This window comes from Aedes albopictus, chromosome 2 (assembly GCF_035046485.1).
Source record: "Aedes albopictus strain Foshan chromosome 2, AalbF5, whole genome shotgun sequence".
NCBI classification, from domain to species: domain Eukaryota; kingdom Metazoa; phylum Arthropoda; class Insecta; order Diptera; family Culicidae; genus Aedes; species Aedes albopictus.
The window spans coordinates 84,110,450-84,131,193 of NC_085137.1; the positions used below are offsets into that span (position 1 = coordinate 84,110,450).

At 44.3% G+C, this 20,744-nt stretch overlaps 1 protein-coding gene across 1 annotated transcript; it reads right to left on the minus strand.

Annotated features, from left to right (window-relative positions):
- Positions 1 to 11,499: 11,499 nt before the first annotated feature.
- Positions 11,500 to 19,759, minus strand: LOC134287647 (uncharacterized). The gene is made up of 2 exons (XM_062850007.1): positions 19,269 to 19,759; positions 11,500 to 19,170 (listed from the first exon to the last, which is right to left on the minus strand). The coding sequence occupies exon 2, from the start codon at positions 17,542 to 17,544 to the stop codon at positions 12,214 to 12,216; it is 5,331 nt and encodes a 1,776-aa protein (XP_062705991.1). The 5' UTR covers positions 17,545 to 19,170; positions 19,269 to 19,759; the 3' UTR covers positions 11,500 to 12,213.
- Between the last annotated feature and the right edge of the window lie 985 nt (positions 19,760 to 20,744).

Consider the following 20,744-nt stretch of genomic DNA (forward strand, 5'->3'; position numbering starts at 1 on the left):
TTTGTCTCTCGAAATTCTTAACCGGCCACGCAAAAGCCAGCACAAACCCGGAAGCCAGCGTCAATTCCGTGGAAAATCGAGGTCAACCAGAAGATATACGAGTTCCGCTTTGCTGCATGCTCTCAATTATTCCTGTGACGTTTCCGCCCAGTGCTAAACGTGCCTCATCTCCGCTTCGCTGGAAAACATTCACCTACCTAACCGCTGCGTCGCTCGCTCGCTCGCCCTGTTGTCCGTCGTCGTATAGTATAGACATCTCGTCGTGCAAGTTTGCAAGCAAACATTTCCGCGTGCCAGCAACACCACGAATACCGGCATGGGACCAAGCCAGCCACAGCACAGCCAGGCAGTGACGGACGCGCCCCACAGCCATGCCAGCCAGCAGCGGAAAGACGGGACCCGTTTTTCCGAGACAGCTTTATTTTCGGTGGATCCCGTGATTTGATCTCTCGCTGCTCGCCGGAGCTCTCCCGTTCTCCGGAAAATCCGGGAGACTGCCGTGTGCTGTTACGAAACACCATTGCTCAGCGGCTACTGCGGCTGCTCCACGCGGTGCAGCGCCATTTGGTACGATGGCGGAAAATGCTGGCGTTCCAGTTAGACGTTTTGTTTTGCGCTGGTGGTTCACTCCGGGAAACTCTGAGGCTCTCCGATGGAGATGGAACAAGCAAGGAAGCTCTCTTATTTGAGCATTCGCGGGAAAATTTGTATCTCAATGGGAAGCAACGCAATCGAGATGAGAAAGAGCTGTTGTTGTTATTCTGGAATACACACCGATAGACGTCCCCGGTGCGCTCAAGTCGTGCAAAGTTCTGCGTTTCTTCTCAGGGCAGAAAGGTCAAGATCATTGAAAGCTACTTCCGAAACCGAATGATGAATGGCGCTGTTTGATGGAACCGAGAAGAGGGAATCACTAGACTATTAGTCACTTTTAGGAGATTTGGTGTCCATCTTCCTCAAAAAGTAAATGCACAACATATTTTTAAATAAATCAACGTTGTTATGATAACGTTTCTTATAACTCAGCTGGAACGTTATAAAACTTTAAATAAATTAAAGAAGGCTAGAGTTCTAGACGATTCTACAATGAACGCTGAATATTGTATAATGGCTGTGGACTTCACAGTGGGGGGTATCTGCCCAACAAACATTTTAGCTCTACAGGAGTGGAACAAACAGTTATTAAGCAAACTTTAGCTTAAAAAACTATTATTTAGCTAGTTCTGTTACTTGGGTGGTGAGCCTTGCGGAAAAGGCTTCGAAACGCCAAGCCGTAGACGGCGGATTCCATTCCAGTTACAGTCAAGAACTTTTCTCGAATTACCTGATCATAGTGTATCATTGTACTTGCCTCAAACTATACAAATTCATGCAATGGTAGGCAAAGAAAGCCCTTCAATTAATAACTGTGGAAGTGCTCTAAGAACACTATTGTGAACAGAGGTAGGCTAAGTTCCAGTGGGAACCGCTGAGACACGAGGAAGATGAAGAAGAACAAGAGGAAGACAAAGAAGGAGAATTTATAAAATTATAAATAAATCTCCACCAAACGGACCCATGCAGTCGAAACGGTAACTGCACAAGTATTCAGAAGCACTATGCTGAGTTCGACACGTTTGATTCCTGCTTAGCTCATTATCTTCTCGTAAGATATCAAAAAGCCGGTTACAGCCCAACAAACATTTTTGCTATATAAGAGTGGAACAAACCACTCTTAAGCAAACTTCAGCTTAAGAAACTACTAGTTATGTAACTTGTGAGAGATACGGGTCATTAATGCAATCGCCATAAAAATGAGCATGTTTCATCATCACCTGCATAAGAAGGGAGGAAACCAGAAATGGGGAAAGTGATAAGGATATGGAACGTTTTGAAAAGCCTTGAAACCCGTCGGAAACCTCACTGAGGCCACTGTGACGCTTACATGAGAGCCAGTAAAGCCCTCTGAAAATGCCCCAAAACGTTTTGAAATGCCTCTGAATTCACCCGAAACCACCCTGAAGCTCTCTCTCTCTCTCTTCTTGGCTTCTTGGGACAAAGCCTGCTCCTCAGCTTAGTGTTCTATGAGTACTTCCACAGTTATTAACTGAGAGCTGCCTCTGCCAATGACCATTTTGCATGTGTATATCGTGTGGCAGGCACGAAGATACTCTATGCCCAAGGAAGTCAAGGAAATTTCCTTTACGAAAAGATCCTGGACCGACCGGGAATCGAACCCGTCACCCTCAGCATGGTCATGCTGAATACCCGTGTGTTTACCGCCTCGGCTATATGGGCTCTCCTGAAGCTCTCCTGAGAACTTTTGAAACAACATAAAAGAAAAGCCCTCTGAAACCTTCTGCAGCGCCTTGAAATGCCACTGAAATGCCCCTGAAACTCCCGTGAAGCTCATCTGAGAGCTTTGATTCGCATATAACCTCCCGAAACGCCCTGGAATACTTTGGAGTGCCATGAAGCCATCCTGAAGCTCTCCTGAGAGCCTTTGAAGTCCCCTATAACCCGTCTGGAAACCTCTCGAAAGGCTATGAAATGCATTGAAATACCACCAAAATCCTCCCTAAGCCCCCGTTACCTGAGAGCTCGTAAAGTCTGAATACCAAATACCCAAATGCGACGCTTACTAAAATCGACATTTACCCGAATACACTGGTAAACCTCGATTTGGTGGACCCTTGATTTTATGTACATTTTACCTCGACGTACAGTACATATCTTTTATGGTAAAATATTTAATATCGAATCAGTTTAAAGCTTGAAGGTTGTATTGAGGACTTATAATGTAGGGGTTTTCAGCCTTTTGACACGAGGAGCACTTCATGTCAATGATTTATTTTGTGGAGCACCCATAATAGGACACTGCATACGGCGGTTGCCATGATTATTTTTTCTTTGAAGTTTCATGACCTTCTTGTTTACGATTCAGACTTCAGAAAAAAAAAATCAGCTTTTCACAGGTAGACGTAAAAACTTGAAGTATTTTAGGCAAAGTACGTTTAATTGGCAAATTGAGAGATAAATTTGTGAAAAAATTACCACTTGTTTTGGGTGGGATTCGAACCCACGACTCCGTTATCGCTAGTCCGGCGCTTTAACCAACTAAGCTACAGAACAAGTTACAACTCTGCAGAATAGAAAGTCAAACTGGATTCGAAGCACCACCCTAAACCGGGTCCGTCTTCACAACTTTATCTCTCTTTCGGCTCTTAGATGCCAATCTCCCGCACTCTCGCGGCCTACCAACAACAAGTGTGCGCGTATTGTTTTTAGAATGTTGATATTGAAGCTCGACTGACACATACTTCGTCACCAACCATATGATCGGTGCAAACTCAGTATGCGTTGAGCGCTCAACGCGGACGGACGCACGGCCGTCCAACTGCGCTAGAGAGAACGCAACTCATGTATGACAATGATTTTATTGCCCTTTTCCGGCTTTAGGGTGGTGCTTCGAATCCAGGTATTCTCGGAAAAAATGAATCCCGAACGGAACTGTTGGTGGAACTTGTCAGAGTTTTCTCAAGTAATCCTCCAGGAACTTCATGAGGAATACCATAAAAAATGATGAAGGGATTCCCCAATATGCTCCAAAAATTCCCTAATAAACGCAAGGAGGATTTCATTGAAAGCATCAGAAAGAATTACAGAAAGAACTTTGAGTGGAATTCCAGACGGAACTCTTGGTAGAAACCCGATAAGAGTCCGATATGAATCCTGGAAAAAGTTCCAAAAGAAATCCTGGAAAAAGTTTCCAAAGGAATCCTGGAAGAAATTCCAAGAGTAATCCCAAAGGAATCGCGGAAGAAATTCCTGAAAAAATCCAGAAGCAATCCCTGATCCTGATTGAAGCCCAGAAGAAGATCTCCGGGGAAACCCAGAAGGAGTTTCCGAAAAAATCTGGAAGCAGTTCCTGGAAAAATCCCGGAAGAAGTTCATGGAAGAATCCTAGAGGAACTTTTGGAGAAATAGTGAAAGAAATTTTTGCTAGGAATCTTGTAAGATTTCTGGATGGATCTCAGAAAGAAATTCAAAATAAATCTATGAAGAATTAAAGAATTTCTATATAAATCTCAGAAGGAAATTCCTAAATTTAAGAAAGAATTCCTGAAGGAATCTCGGGAAAAAGTGCTAGAATTTCCAGGAATAACTTCTGGAAGTCCAAAAAATCTTCTGGAGATTTTCCAAAAGAAACTATTAGGAGAATCTCAGATAGAATTCCTGGAGGATTCCCGGAAATCCTTGAGAACATCTGGAAGATTTTTTTTTGAAGTCCAAAAAAATAATCTTTTAAGGAATACTGTAAGGAGTTCTGAAGGAATCTCAGATTGAACATTTCAGGAAACTCAGAAAGTAATTCAGATGGAACTTCTGAAGAAATCCTTAAAATAATCTCAGCTGGAGCTCCCTGAGGAATCGCTGAAGGATATCCTGGAGGGATTCTAGAAGAAATTTGTGGAGAAACGATGAAACAAATTCCTGAACGGTTTCACGAAAAATTGCTGGGATAATCTTATAAGGAATTCTTGGGGGAATCTCGAAATCAGTTTCCAGATAAATTTCGGAAGGCATCGAAGGGGTGTCAGGCCATTCGGCCGAAGGTCATTAGGCCGAAGGTCATTAGGCCGATGGTCATTAGGCCGAATGGTCATTAGGCCGAATGGTCATCAGGCCGAATGATCATTGGGTCTTCTTCTTGCCGTTACGTCCCCACTGAGACAAAGCCTGCTTCTCAGCTTAGTGTTCTATGAACACTTCCACAGTTATTAACTGAGAGCTTCCTCGGCAAATGACCATTTTGCATGTATATCGTGTGACAGGCATCTGCACAATCCAGGAACTCCTGAAATAATCTCAGAAGGTATACCTTAAGAATTCCCAGGCAAAATCTTCAGAAGATAGCTAGGAGTATTTCCTGCAGGAATCCCAAAAGGAATCTCAAAAGTAACTCCTGGAAAATCCCAGAGGGAACTTCAGCATGGACCCCGGGAGAATATCATCAAGAACTTCCCTTTGAATCTCAGAAGAAACTCCTGGAAAAATCTTTGAAAAATCCCTGATGGAATTCCAGTGAATTTCAGAAGGAGCTCCTGAAGGGGTGTCACCATGTCTCCATCAAGTCATAAACCAACACACTTTCCTACGCAAGCGTATCCCACATTTTGAATTGAATCAAACTACCCATGAAAAGCTAGTAAAATTTGTCTGAAATTTGATGACATTTCTTTAAGTTCAAGTCGTGAACAACAAGGCCACGCAACGTCAAATACTTAGAAAAGAATGGCAACCGCCATATGCAGTCCCCTATTCTTTATGACACCTCCAAATCTAACCTCAAAATGATTGACAATTCTCAGGTCATTTTGACATATCATACACATGCACGAAAAAGACAACAAATATCTACTACTTTACCGATCTTGTTGTCGTCCTTTTCATTCTCGTGTTACACTTGTCAAAATGACCTGAGAATTGTCAGTCGTTTTGAGGTAAGATTCGTTGATGTAGTAAAGAATAGCACAAATGCGCAACTCATGACATACTTAGTTTTATATATCCTTCCGTAACACGTGCGGTTGGCCACCACCGCCAGCAGCACGCTAATGCTGAGCAAAAAAGCGCGATTTTTTCAACGTTGTTGTGTTTACAACAGCGTGATCACTCGATATTTACCTCAATTTCATACTTCCCTTCTGACTTTATTTTATAAATATCTAACGCTTTGTCGATGATCACGATGAGCGGAGTATATGGAGTGATTCTCTGGCGATATTTTACAGACTTTTCCTCAAAGATTTCTAACAAACTACTTTCAAGATTTCTCATGACATCTCCACCGAGAATTGTAATACCGTAAACCGGGGTCAACCGGGATCTCTAGGTTGAAATTGATCAGTCGTTTTTCAAGTAGATAAAACATGTTTGAATAGTTTGCATACATATAGCATTATGTATCACATTTCAACAGCACGATGCTTAAAAGGAAACGATTAAAGATATGCGTTTTCTAACGAAAAAACGTCTGATCAATTTCGACCCGAAGATCAATTTGACCCCGGTTTACGGTACATTCCTGGTATTTTTGGTAGATGCTTTATACTGTTTTGGCGTGTACTCAGCTGATTGAATTCCAAAATTTGTAGAAATATCATCAAAAGGTCATTGCAATGCCCTACGGCAGATTACTGAAAAAATGTGTGATGAATTATTTCCAGTGCTGTCATGGAAAATCAGAGCTAGTTAGTGATGGTTCTCCGATTTCAGCGCCTCTTCACTGGTACGTTCCCATGGAAGAATTTCTGGAGAAATCTCTTGAGAAACCGTGAAATTTCTGAAGTTATTCTAGGAATATTCAAGAAGTCTCTCAAGCTATTTCCAAAAGTATCACTGAAGAAAAACCAGAAGGACTTAAAAACATTCTGTGTTGCCGCTGGCAGCACTGCCTGCACGGCGTGCGGTAGAGAAGATTGAGCAATGACGGGAGCTGTCACCTGCATAGGATTGTCAGCGGTTAATTGTAGACGAAATGTAGTGAGAGTATGAAGTAGCTATGGCAACTTAATTCTCCATTGTGTCTTAAAGCCTATTAAATTTGTTACTCTACTTAAATGTATTGAATTTGATATTCTACTTAGAATAAGATGATAGTGAGTTATGCGATTATAAAATACTATTGAATCTCCTAATAATTCATACGTGAACTATTTAGTATTTCAGAGCATACAATTAATATGTAACGTTCTTGAACTTGTTGTGCGAGAGGAGAAAACCGCGATATTGTGTAGAAACACTGAATGTGTAAGAAAATGATTTTTTTGGTTTATATTTGCATTAATAAATAACTATTTGCAGTTTAAAGCTGCACAAAACGCAAACCTGGCTGCGTCTTGGATGTGCTGCTCACAACCCGGTGTCTGACAGAATTTCCTGTTCCTCTCCCCGCCAACATTCTGAATAAAATTTAAAAAAAAAATCCTAAAAAAACATCTAAATAAACAGGAATATTTTAAGAATCCATGGATGGATTTTTTGGAGAAATTCTAAGAGATACACCTTGAAATCCCCTAGTGGAATAACAAATAAAACCTCTAGAGATATTCAGGAAAAAAATCCTAAAGAAATCCTATTATGAAAAATCAGAAAAAATTTTTTTATTAATTCCTGGAGAAATCCATAAACAAACTCCTAGAGGAACACTTGGAGGAATTTCTGTGAAAATACATAGAGGAATAACCGGCGGAATTTCTGATGAAATCTCTGTGTGAATTTTAGCAGGAATCTCTGCAAAAACGTCGTCCAGCCTTTGCGTAAGAATCCTTATAAGATATTTTTTAAATTTTTTTACTGTGTATTTTAACTTATGTTAACTTAAAATAAGAATCTCTGAAAGCATCTGTAGAAACACATTCTGAAGGAATCCTTGAATGATTTTTTTAAGACTTTCTTAAGAAATTCTTGGAGCAACTTCTGGAAGAGAAATGCCTTGAAGGAATATATCAAAGAATGGAGAATTTCCTTGATAATCTCTCGTAGAATTTCCAAAGCAATCCTTGGAAAAAAAATCTTTAGAAAGTTTCTGAGAAAAAGTTCTGAATTTTTTTATTCTTATTGTATCCGTCAATAATTTTCTTGAAAGTTATGGACTATTGTTGAGAAAGTTCATGGAGATATTCAATATAAAAGCTCTAAGGAAAAAAATCTGAAGAAATTTGTTGATAAATATCTGGAACAATTCATGCAAGATTTATTGAACGGAGTTTTTCAAGTATTTTCCAAAGAAATTCAAGCAATATTTTGGAAGCTACGTGCAGGACTTTCTTAAGGATTTCTTGTAAAAATTTCTGCAGGTTATTCTAATGTCTAATGGAATCTCTAGAAGATTTTGTGAAGGAATTTCTGGTTGATTTTTTTTATGACTTCCGGGATTGTTTCGAAGATTTACGAGGTATTTCCAAAGAAGTCCTAGAAAGAATTTCTTTAAGAATCCCTAGTAGATTTTTTCAGAAAGTCGTGAAAGATTTTTTAAATGATTCCTAGAAGGGATTTCAGCAAGGGTCCATGAAAAAAAATCGAAAAACCTGTAAAGCATGTATTAATTTGTAAAGAAATCTATTGAGGAAAATCTGGAGATTTTTCTGAAGAAATTATTTGTCGAATTTATAATAAAAGCCATGGTAGATTTCCTGAAAGAATCCCTCGAAAACTCTATGAAGCAAACTGCCGTGAATCGCATATCAGTCCCATCTTTGCTGGATTTCCTATGCAAATGGGACAAATATGCGATTCACGGCAGCAAAGCTCAGGGCAGTGTCTATAGCAATTCCTGCAGAAAATTCACGAATGGATCCCACATTTTTAAAGTACCCTGAAGGAATTTGTGAAAAAATCCAGGGAGATTCTCTGACAGAAATTCAGATTTTCAAAACAAATTCCTTGAGCAATATCTTAAGCAATCCCCGGATAAAGTTTTGGAATAAACCCTTGGAAGATCGTTTGAGAGAATTCTCAAAGGGATTTCCCATGGATTTTTCGGAAAAAAGATCTAGAAATATCCCGACAAATATCAGGTAAATCTTTGAAGGATTTTCTAAAGAAATCCCTTAGGGAATTTCTGCAGAAACACCTACACACCTATCTTACACAACTCTTTGTGAAACTTCTGGAGGAATCCTTAGTGCAATTTCTGAAAAATAGGAAATGGTGTGGAAATTTCTGGTGAAATTCTTGGAAGAATTTCGGATTATGACAAACTCTGGAATAGCTTCTGAAGACATCGCATAAAGTTTAATTAAAGGACTCTCTGGAAAAAAAATCGAATAAATACCTGAAGAAATTTCTAATGAATCTCTGAACGATTTTTTGAAAGAATTTTTGGAGGAATTTCTGCTTAAATTCATAGATAATTGCGGCACTACAGAACTCGTAATTTTTAGAAATTTCGTAGCAAGATTCTTGATAACTTAGAAAGATGGTATCTTCGGTAAAATTGATCAGTATGTCACAGACTTAGTGCTGCTGCCTAATAACTCAACGTTTTGAGTCTATTTTTGACATTTCACCATTTGCTGAACGCCAGTTGAACGCCAGGATGCAACTTAAACAACTAAATTTGAACCTTCTGTTTTCTGCGTCACGCGAAAAAGTTTTGTCAAGCTTCTCCAAACAAGTTCTTGTTTTCAACTGCATAGACCATATTCGGTTATAGTTATTGCCACCACGCCGTGTAAACAGAAACCACCCGTGAACAACAACATATCATTAATCTCTCCATGACCGATGTTTTCCTTCATCTATGTGAGAAGATAAGTTCGTTTGTACCTAAGTACTACTAGTTTCGTATCATGATGATAGTTGTTCATCTAGAGATCCATTGCTGCAACAACCCACATAGAAGATGGAACACACAGTTTCCCAAATTTACCCCTCCTCATCTCGCCACGCCACTGCACTGACTGATGCTCTGATGGTCAGGACTCTGCTAGCTCAGCTCAGCTCCAACGACTATCCATCAGTGTGTCCTCGGCCAGTTTGCTCACTCACCGCGTGCTCGTCGTCCTTTCTATATTCACAAGGGCTCCGTGATCCGACCGAATCAAGCAAGTTTGGTCCATGTGTGTAGGTTGCGGGATTTGTAGGTGCAGTGTTCTGTCTTGTGTGCGTCCGAAATGGCAGTCAGTGTGGTGTGCTTAGCTCTGGGTCACATACCGAGCACAACCGAGCGAGCAAGCTCAGCATGTCCGTTCCGCGGAAGCTTCAACACCCTCAGCGAAATAAGCTTAGATTCATCGTGAAGAAATTATTTCGATGAAATTCTGTAACGGTGGGCACTAGGGTGGCCCCGGGAAGGCCAAAGTTGGAATTTAAACTCATACTTCGTTAAATAACAATCCTCAGACATTGTGAGTTCATTTTTTCATTGGAAAGTACTTTCTTCGTCTTGACGTAACGTTCAAAACGGGATAGAAACTAAAAAGTTCAAATCAAGTTCCAAGGAGTATCTTGAGCCACTTTCTAGCTGCTTAAAAGACTAATTGTGAGCCTTGTTGATTTTTTGGTGCTAAGAACCAATCAAATTTATGTATTCCGAAGTTACTCGTAATCCCACTTCAGCATCTTACGCAGTCAAAAAGTTTTGTGCGTAACTTTATCTCACCTTAATGGAACTTGAAAGTCATGGGTAACGGAACTTCTGATCACTTGTGACTGTTGGGCTAATACCTGCTGGGACTAACGAGACAACCTATGAATATATTCATTCTCAAAATCGTCCGCAAGCTTTGAACTTCTCAATTTCATTTATTTCCCACAAGAGCTTGGTCCACTCTAGTGACCACGTATTACGGGAATGAAATTCCGTTGCCGTCGGAGATAAGAACAATGCGAAGCAAAATGGGAAAAAGTTGAACTCGTTCCGGTACGAGCGGGAAACTGCTGCTGGTGCGGTGGCCAAGCAAGCGAGGAGAACCATTACACAATCAGACGAATAGCTGGTAGTTAGCCAGTGCCATCGCATCATGCCACTTGAAAATGAATATCCTCGGTCCTTGGATCATAGGTTTATGCCAGATGGAACTTTCTCTATGTCTCTCTATTGTGAACGACGAAAGTGCGTAGAAAGAATCCTTCACGTGCCACTTCCCCATTGTCTGCAAACCATAGAGTTGTTTTTTCTCGCATTTCGTTTATCTTCTTCTGAATCACATGGTTCAAACCACGTCTGCAATTGAGATGAGCTTCGGTTTTTTATGGGACTTTCTAGTGGGACAGAAGCGCGCTCCTATATGGAAACGCATTGCTGCTACTGATACAGCTGTTAAGGGCTATGTTAAATCTGCTGTCTGATTCGAAAGTGCTGTTTTTGTCTTTCATCGAGATAAACGATCTTAACACAGATAATACAAACCGTATGTGTTTCATTTTTTCATGGTTTATTTTATGGTTTAATAACTATAATTTTGTCAATTCTTCTAGCTATACATTCACTTAACATTTCATATTCAGGAACTGTTTTCTTCTATATAAATGCATAGCAAACAGTAACTGAATTTTTCCCAATATTCTATAACACCTCGAACCTTTTATGAACTCAAAAAATTACACAAAAATATCATAACAAACCCCAACCGGTGATAATCGATTAACAAACAGTTTCTCCCCTGATCGACAAAAAAAAATCCACCATCACTGAACGAACCATCGAATGCACCCTCAGGGGAGATGCACGCTTTTTAATTTGCAATCAATTGGTCAGCGACCCGGTTGGCTGGCTTGACTCTGGGCGCCCAACGGTGCAGCCCAAAGCTTCGCCAATCGATTGGGAAATTATTTATCGCCAAACAAACCAAAACTCAGTGCAGTCTCTACGGGGAAACCGTCCACTTCGATTCTGTCCAGCGCTTACCGCCACCCGCATTGGGTCGTAGTACACGTTAGATTGTCCTATGACCGGTGAACAAATATTTCCCATGCTAGGGACAAACAGATGAAAAAAGAAGTCAGGTTAATTTTCCTAAACTAACATCGTACTTGACTTGACACGCGAAACTCGCGACGTTGATTTAAACACGGCACTTTATTCCAGAAACTCGCGGACATGCAAACTTGGGTTTATTGTACTTATCAACTATTTAATTACTTCTTATCAACTAACACACTAAAATACGAGATTTACAAACGAACGAGATTTAAAACGGCCGTGGCTCCGCTGCCAATGGTGGTTGGTTGCCGGTTGGATGTGGACTGACTATCGCTCCGACTCGTCCGGTCCGTCAGTCCTCTGAACACTCGATGCGATGATTTGTGCCCTAGTTCTCATGAGCGAATTTTATTTCTCTTATCACCAAGGTCCAGCCCTCCTTATCACTCCTACGGCGGTTGATGATGGTGATGACGATGATGGTGATGGATTTGAGCAGGATGCTGGAGATCGCATTGGGAGATCATATGATCGTTACCACTGCGAGAGCTTGATCTTTACGTTGGTCGGTTAGTGGTTCGGTTAGGTGCAGGTAGCTGAACGTCGCTGTACCATCTAGGTAGATGCTGGCTAGCCGATTGGAATGCCATTGTTGACCGTATGGGTTGTTTGTGGTGGCAGGGTTGTAGCTTGGGGTCCATCGTGCACTCGAACACCCTCACCCACCCTGAAATTCGTCGAATTTCTGCAAATAGAAATAAATCCTCTTCGACGGGATGGGATGATAGGAAAGGGGTATGTGGCTACTGAGGTGGATCGGTTGTTTCACTTGGCTTCGTGCTGTCATCTTCAGGAAGCGGCAGGATGCAAAGTTTCTCAACCGGTCGGGTTAAGGAACCGGTGGCAGTTTTAAGGGTTACTACCCTAACAACTCCGTCTCTACCGGGATGAACTTCGATGATGCGACCCATTCTCCATTTCATGGGTGGTTGATTATCGTCCTTGATGACCACCAGCTGGCCTACATCAATTTGAACTGCTGGCTGCCACCGTTTGGTCCTGGCTTGTAACTGGCAGAGATATTCCCTGCGCCATCTCTTCCAAAAATCTTGCAACCGCCTTTGTGTGAGTTGAAGGACGTTCAAACGATTCACGGGAAGTTCTCCTAAATCGGGTTCAGGGATCGACTGTAGCGAAGAACCGATCAGGAAATGAGCAGGAGTCAGTGGTTCGAGATCGTTGGGGTCGTCGGATAGTGGCGTGAGGGGGCGGGAATTGAGGCAAGCTTCGACCTGGGTAAGCAACGTGCTGAAGTCTTCGGGCGATACTGGTGTGTCACCCAATACTCGCAGTAGATGGTGTTTGGACGAACGTACAGCTGCTTCCCATAAGCCTCCGAAATGGGGAGCGCTCGGTGGGATGAAGTGCCATTGAATGCCATCCTTGACACATTCCTTGGATATAGCCTCATTGTGGTCGTGGTTCTTCAACAATGACAAGAGATCTTGTAGTTTATTGCGTGCGCCGACGAAATTTGTGCCATTGTCGGAATAAATGTTTACGCAGCGACCTCTCCGCGCAACAAATCGGCGAAGCGCCTGCAGAAAACGGTCAGTGGATAAGTCGGACACGAGTTCTAGATGAACCGCCTTAGTACACAGACAAACAAAGATTGCCACGTAGGCCTTGACTGCAGCACGGCGTGGGATGGGGCGGAGATAAACAGGTCCGAAGTAGTCGACACCAGTATTCGAAAAGGGCCGGGAAATAGTTACTCGGGCCGCTGGCAAATCTCCCATAAACTGTTGTATGGTCGATGGCTTGGTACGAAAGCATTTTTGGCATTTATTTACGATGTTCCGAACGACACTCCTTCCTCCTAACGGCCAAAACCGGAGCCTCACCACACTCAGCATCAACTGTGGTCCCGCATGCAGCAAGCGATGGTGATAGTGCTGAAGAAGTAGTCGAGTGAATGGATGTCGCGCTGGTAGAACGGCGGGATGCTTCGCTTCTTCTGATTCCAAGGAATGTTTTAGCCGTCCTCCAAGTTTGAGCAGTTGATCTTTCGAGAGAAAAGGATTGTACCAGCGTAGACATGACCCTTTTGCAACAGGTTCACCTTTGGACAGCGCCTTCAGCTCCTCGATGAATACTTCTCTCTGTACTAAACGAACCAAAGTATTTTCCGCTTCCCGGAGCTCGAACGTAGACAGAAATCCTAGGTCTTTCCTTTCTGAAGGTGGCAGTCGAAGTAGTTTCATTAAACGTAACCAGTATGCAGTGCGGCGAACGAGATCGGAATACGACGAAAACTTCCGAAAGTACTCCTGGTTAAACTCGGCGACTGTGGAAACCGCCGTTCCTGCGATAACTGTTCGCCTTTTTTCTATTTCTGCTTCTCCTGGTGAGATTTCCGGTGATTTGGGCCATTGCTCCGAACTTTCCTGCAACCAGGCTGGTCCCTGCCACCAGAAGTCGTTTCCCAGGATATCTTGGGGTGTAACACCTCGGGAAATCAGATCTGCTGGGTTTTGTATGCCAGGAACATGACTCCACTGATAGCCCTCAGTGATAGTTTGTATTCTCGCTGTACGATTGGCAACAAATGTCGTCCAAGTGGTTGGAGGAGCCTGGATCCACCGAAGGACGCACGTGGAGTCTGTCCAGAAGTAAGAGATTGCTGCTATTCTAATGGAATCACGGACCTTCTGGAAAAGTTCTGCGCCCAATACCGCTCCGCAAAGCTCCAATCGAGGAATGGTCTGGCATTTTAATGGAGCAACCTTAGATTTGGAAGCCAGAAGTCGAACCTTTACCCTTCCTTCTGCATCTTTACTCCGGATATACAGACAGGCCCCGTAAGCCTTCTCCGAGGCGTCGGAAAAGCAGTGGATTTCAATATCAACTGCATCCTGGATGATTACGCAACGTTCGATGCGTGGTTGATTGAGAAGCGGTAGTTGTTCGTGGAAATTTATCCACGCCTCACCCACCGTTGGTGGTACGGCCTGGTCCCAGTCGAGCGGTTGCCCGTTTTCGTCCCGAATTGTCCATAGCTGTTGCATAAAAACCTTGGCCGTGGTAATTACTGCTCCTAGGAGGCCTAGAGGGTCAAATAGGGTCGCGATCACAGACAATATGGTCCGCTTGGTGAGGATTGTGCCAGGGTCCAGAGTGGGAATAGTGAACTGAAACCCGAGGATGTCCGAAGAAGGAAACCAGGTCAACCCCAAGGTTTTGACTGAAGGATCTGGATCCAGATTGATGCCCTCTGGAGTACGGATGGCCAAGTTTTCTTCGGGAACTCCTGCTAGTGCTAACGGGCAGTTGGACGCCCATTTCCGTAGTTGAAAACCTCCTCCTGGCAACATAATATTTAGTTGCCTTTGCAATTCCGTGGCGGTTTTCGCATCGTTTGCACCCGTAATGACGTCGTCCATATAGGTGTCTTCCATGGCTGCCCGTGCTGCGAGCGGGAATCGCCCTTCCTCATCCAGAGCGAGTTGATGAAGTGTTCTGGTGGCCAGAAAAGGCGCTGGCTTCGTTCCGTACGTTACTGTGTTCAGCTCAAACGTATGAACGTCTTCCGATGGTGAGTTTCTCCAGAGAATACACTGCAGCGGGCGATCTTCTGGACGGACGATGATTTGGCGAAACATTTTCTCCACATCCGACACCAACATGATTTGCTTGGTCCGACAGCGGAGGATTATGGATCGAAGATCTTCCTGAACTACCGGCCCCACCAGTAGCACGTCGTTTAGTGAGACTCCTGTTGCCGTTTTGCACGAAGCATCAAACACTACCCGAACCTTCGTTGTTGTTGAAGCTTCTTTTACCACGGGATGGTGTGGCAAGTAGCACCGTTTGATTGAAGTCTCGGAAGCCTCGTCTATCAATCTCATGTGTCCTAGATCGAGATATTCCGCCATAAACGCAACGTACTGTTCTCGAAGCGATGAGTCCCGCGCCAATCTTCTTTCGGTCCCTTGGAGTCTCCGGAATGCTATGTCCCTCGATTCGCCTAATCGTAACACAGCATCTTCCGTCCTTGGTAAAGCGACCGTGTACCGACCGCTGTTTTCCCGTTGAACCGTGCTGGAGAACCATTTCTCGCAACGTGCTTCCTCTGGTGAATAGGCTTTGCCAGTTCCCACTTCCTCGCAGGACCAAAAGCGAGTGAGCAAAGCTTCCAAATTGTCCAACGTGGAAACGTTACAGCTGATGTGTAGGGAACGAGCTGGAACCGAAATGCCGCCGCTGACTACCCAACCAAAGACGGACTCGGTCAGGGCTGGGAGCTGCTCCCCTAGGGAAATCCTCCTTCCAGATTCGAAAAACTCGAAAAAACATTCGATACCGAGCACGAGGTCCACCACGCTCGATTCGAAGAATGTGGGATCCGCCAGTTGAATCCCACTTGGAAGAGTCCATGTATCCGTGTTGATAGCGGTTGTTGGGAGATTAACTGTGACCTTTGGAAGGACTAGGAAGCCTAACTCACGAGAGAAGTCGGAAACTCGTGACCGAAGAACCGCTTGAATTCTTTGCCGAACCTTGGTAGCCGCTTGACCAATTCCTGCCACCGAAATGTCTACCCGATCTCGATGGACTTGTAACCGTTGACTCAATCGCTGTGTAATGAAATTACTTTCGGATCCGGAATCCAACAGTGCACGAGCGGGGAAACGATTGCCAACGTCGTCCTCGATCATCACAACTGCTGTTGCCAAAAGAACCTGAGTTGCATGTTGGTGAGCTGCAGCGGATACTGCAGTTTCCGTGGCTGCCACATTAGCCACTTGGGAGTAGGATTCCTGTTGTTCCTTGGAATTCGACGGCTTGTTGCCCCCAGCAACTGCCGCAACCTTGGGTTCCTTTTCCTTCTCCTGCTTGAAACAGACCAGAGTATGGTGGCGCCCCTTACAGTTTCGACAGGAGTATTTGGATTGGCATTCCTTAGCCTGATGTCCCACCCTGAAACAGTTCCGACACAGGCCATGGGACCTCAGGAGACCATCCCTGTTGGATACTGTCATCCGTTGGAATTCGTTGCACTGGAAGAGGAGATGATCCGATGAGCATGCAACGCAGCGTCCCCTAGACGCCTGGGTGGATTGGGAAGAACTGTAGCTGGCCTTCATGAATGGTTGCCTCGATTTTGGTTGTTGTTGCTGCTGACCGACACCCCTAGTATCGGTGGATTTCGGTGGAAGACTCTCCAAAACCTGAATTCGACGCCGCAGAAACTCGAACAAATCCTCTAGGGTGTCCTGCGCCTTCGTGGATGAGACCTCTTCCCACCCCCTACGCGTAACCGGGTCCAATCGTGCTGTAAGGATGTTCACCAATAGAAGATCCTTGTATTCGTTCGGTTGAACGACCTGGTCCAAGGTCTGCACGATTCGTTCGAAGCCTTCTACTAGGATGTGTAGCTCGGCTCCGGATTCCTTGGAAAGTGTGGGCAGTTTGAAGATACCTTGCACCTGTCGCTTCCTTAGCTGCTTGCTATTATTGTAGCGCTTCAGCAGCGAGTCCCATGCCACCTGGTAGTTGGCCTTCGTGATTGGAAGAGGATCAATCAGGGCCTTGGGTTCACCCTGGAGACAGCCTTTCAAATAGTGGAATTTTTCCACTTCCGGTAGATCCACCTTCCAGTGGATGAGCGACGTGAATAGGTCGCGGAAGCTCAGCCACTCGTCGATATCGCCGTTGAACGTCTGCAGTTTGATCTGCGGCAGACGGACGTGGTCGCTGGTGTTCGATGGTGCTCCATCAGCAGCACGAACAGGCTGCTCCAGAATAGGAGGTTTCTGAAGCTCCTTGATCTTGTCCATAAGGAAGGACTTGACCTGGTAGTATTGGTCGCTGAACTCCACACGTTCCTTCTCCAACGAAGCCTTTTCGGGATTGTAGTCCTCGTGTGCGTAGATCTCCACCATGGTTTCGCTGTAGGCCTCCCACAGCTCATCCAGTTTGCCCATGCGAATTTCCACTTCAGTACCACTGTTGGCATCGGAAAATGCCTGAGCGAAGCGGTAGATGTCGTTGAAGTTCAACTGGACCTCCTTCAGCCTTGCCGTCAAAGCCCTCATCGACGGCGCCTTGGTTGCTCCAACGATCGGTGACATGTTGTTGTCCGGATATCGCGATTTGCACAGAAAGAGAGAGGTGCGGTGTAGTATACTGCAAAAGCCTAGCTTCGCCAGGCATATACTATCTCAATTTACCCGGAGAAACGAGTAGTGGCGCTCCAAACGAAAGAACCGCATCCGCGTGACGTCACACGCTCGATATCCGATCGACGACAACTCAGCAGCAATGATGTGGATCAAAGAGGAAAGCAGGCAGTGTAGTAGGCAGAGTGTAGACCTAGCTTCGCTAGGCATATACTGCATTAATTTACCCGACAAAACAGATAACGATGCTCCAAATCCAAAACGATCCACATTGCAGCAACACGCAAGCAGTTTTGTACCCAAATCGTCTCAAAGCAGCAAATATTCGAGCAAAGGTGAATGAAGAGGAAATAGTTTGGTGTAGTATCCAGAGTGAATGGCTTCGGCCAGGCATATACTGCTGCAACTCACCACAGGAAACAATTACTGCACCAACGATCAAAGATTCCAGCGATACCAGTCAAACCGTCCTAATTCCAATTCAAGCAACGAATCCAAACTCAAAGAAGAGGAGTCCAAAAGGGCAAGCAGGGCTCAGCGGTCAGAGAGGTAACACGAAGAGGGTAGGGTCCAAATCAATATAGTGTATTTCTGTTTGCCTAGCTTCGGCAATATACTAAGTGTAAATTTACCTGGACGAAAGTGATGCGACGCTTCCTCTCTGTGCTGAACCAGTCCCAACGATCAAATTGTTGCTCCTCACTGCCTGGGTTGTCGGTCGTCGATCTTGATAGCGATAACCAGTCCCAATACCGGTCGATTCCTTCAGTCCACTAGCCAGTCGAGGACAACCGAAGACCCTCGAACGGTTGTTCAGGTCAGATTTCAACACGCTTAATGTTCCACCAAACGGTTGCACTTCTGGGCCGCACACTGGGGCAGGATGATGAGGGATACTTGTTGCCGATGATTCTGTCCAAGTGTCGTAGCCAGACAGGCTTTCCGATCCAGCCTCGATTAATCCGTAACCTCGGCCAGGGTCCACAATCCAAATCACACAGAGAAATTCCAGGTGTTAGTTTGATATAATCTCCTAGCTTGGCTGGACATATAGTACTAGAGTTCACTAACCTGCAGAAAATTCTCCTTCGCTGATGTCCAAGCCAAGCCGGATTGGCAGCGATGGCGTTCCGCTAAGACGACGCTAAGGGCTGAGCGCGAATCAGCCTAATGGTTCCTCGGAGTGATGGCGTACTCAAGATGATGGCGATCCTTTGGTCAACGCCAGTCTCGAACAAAGCCCAACGAATTGTTCCTCAAAGTGATGGCGTTCACAATCCACAAACGATGGCGACCCGTGCGCCGGTTCCAGCCTCAACCCAGTGTCAAGGCTTCCGTGTTGTCCGTAGTCCAGAGTCCGGTGTGGTCCCAATCCGGTTCGAAGGACCAAAATGTTTGGGGGAGGATCCGGTTACCTTCGTTAGACAGCTCCGTAGCGAACAGTGGTGAAAATTCCAGCCCCCAACATCGATAAATTGATTGGGTCCAGCCACACAGACGATTTGGTTCACTTGGATTAAGAAGCACGTCTTCAGCCTTAGGGCGTTTGCTTTGGGTTTTTCGCTAATTCCCAATTAACTGTAAACTCGCGACGTTGATTTAAACACGGCACTTTATTCCAGAAACTCGCGGACATGCAAACTTGGGTTTATTGTACTTATCAACTATTTAATTACTTCTTATCAACTAACACACTAAAATACGAGATTTACAAACGAACGAGATTTAAAACGGCCGTGGCTCCGCTGCCAATGGTGGTTGGTTGCCGGTTGGATGTGGACTGACTATCGCTCCGACTCGTCCGGTCCGTCAGTCCTCTGAACACTCGATGCGATGATTTGTGCCCTAGTTCTCATGAGCGAATTTTATTTCTCTTATCACCAAGGTCCAGCCCTCCTTATCACTCCTACGGCGGTTGATGATGGTGATGACGATGATGGTGATGGATTTGAGCAGGATGCTGGAGATCGCATTGGGAGATCATATGATCGTTACCACTGCGAGAGCTTGATCTTTACGTTGGTCGGTTAGTGGTTCGGTTAGGTGCAGGTAGCTGAACGTCGCTGTACCATCTAGGTAGATGCTGGCTAGCCGATTGGAATGCCATTGTTGACCGTATGGGTTGTTTGTGGTGGCAGGGTTGTAGCTTGGGGTCCATCGTGCACTCGAACACCAGGTATTACACTTGAATTTCATTCGGATAAAGAATGTGTAAAGGGATATTCTATATGCTCAAGCGGGAGGAGACGAGCAAAATGGGCTCCCAGAAGACCGTAGGGGCTGTTTATAAATCACGTAGACCATGTTTTGGTCATCTCAGACCACACCCCTCCCCCCCCCCCCCCCTCGTAGACTACCCAGACAACCAGGAATCGCTGTGCATCGTATAAAGTACTAATTTAAATCACTATCGCATATATGTACAGCGGACGGACAATATTCGTCACATATTATGCGATTTTTTGAACTTATTACGACGCATCAGATAAAGTCATATAAGAATACAAATCAACTTTTATTTGGTATGAGTACATCGTAGTAGATGCTATTCTGATGTTTTATTACGACGATCTTTAATTATTCGCAAAAACGTCCGAGTAAACCCGCAAAGCGTCAAATAAATTCGCATAATTGCGTACTGCGATGATTATACGACTTCGCTTGGTAGTTTTCTTATTGTGTCTGTTTAACTCGCATTGGTGTGCGGATGAAATCGCATAAAAGTACAAATAAACCCGTTAAAGTGTGCATACAAACTCATATAAGCTAGAAGTGTGTATGTTGAAATAATGCGATTTTATATGTGATAACAATGAAGAGTTGCTGTGAGGCTGCGGATGCAGAGCCGAAATGCTAAAAGAAAGTGAACAGCCGTAATTATGGTTACAAAGTCATCATTATTTGTTTTATTGGCTTGATAATCAACAATGGGAGGTGCCAGCCAGAGAGGTGTAGTGAAAATTGTGCGGGAAATGGTGCCTCGTCATTTTTAACTCCAGACAGTCTGCCAAACATGCACAGCGCAGGTGCACCAAGTGCATTCCAAACATAGAGGTGAGTTAGAATATCATGATAATTAATCAGCTTGTTTCATAAGCATCGTTTGGTGTTAAGTGTGAAGTGTGGCTCAACAATCCAAAGACCATTACTTC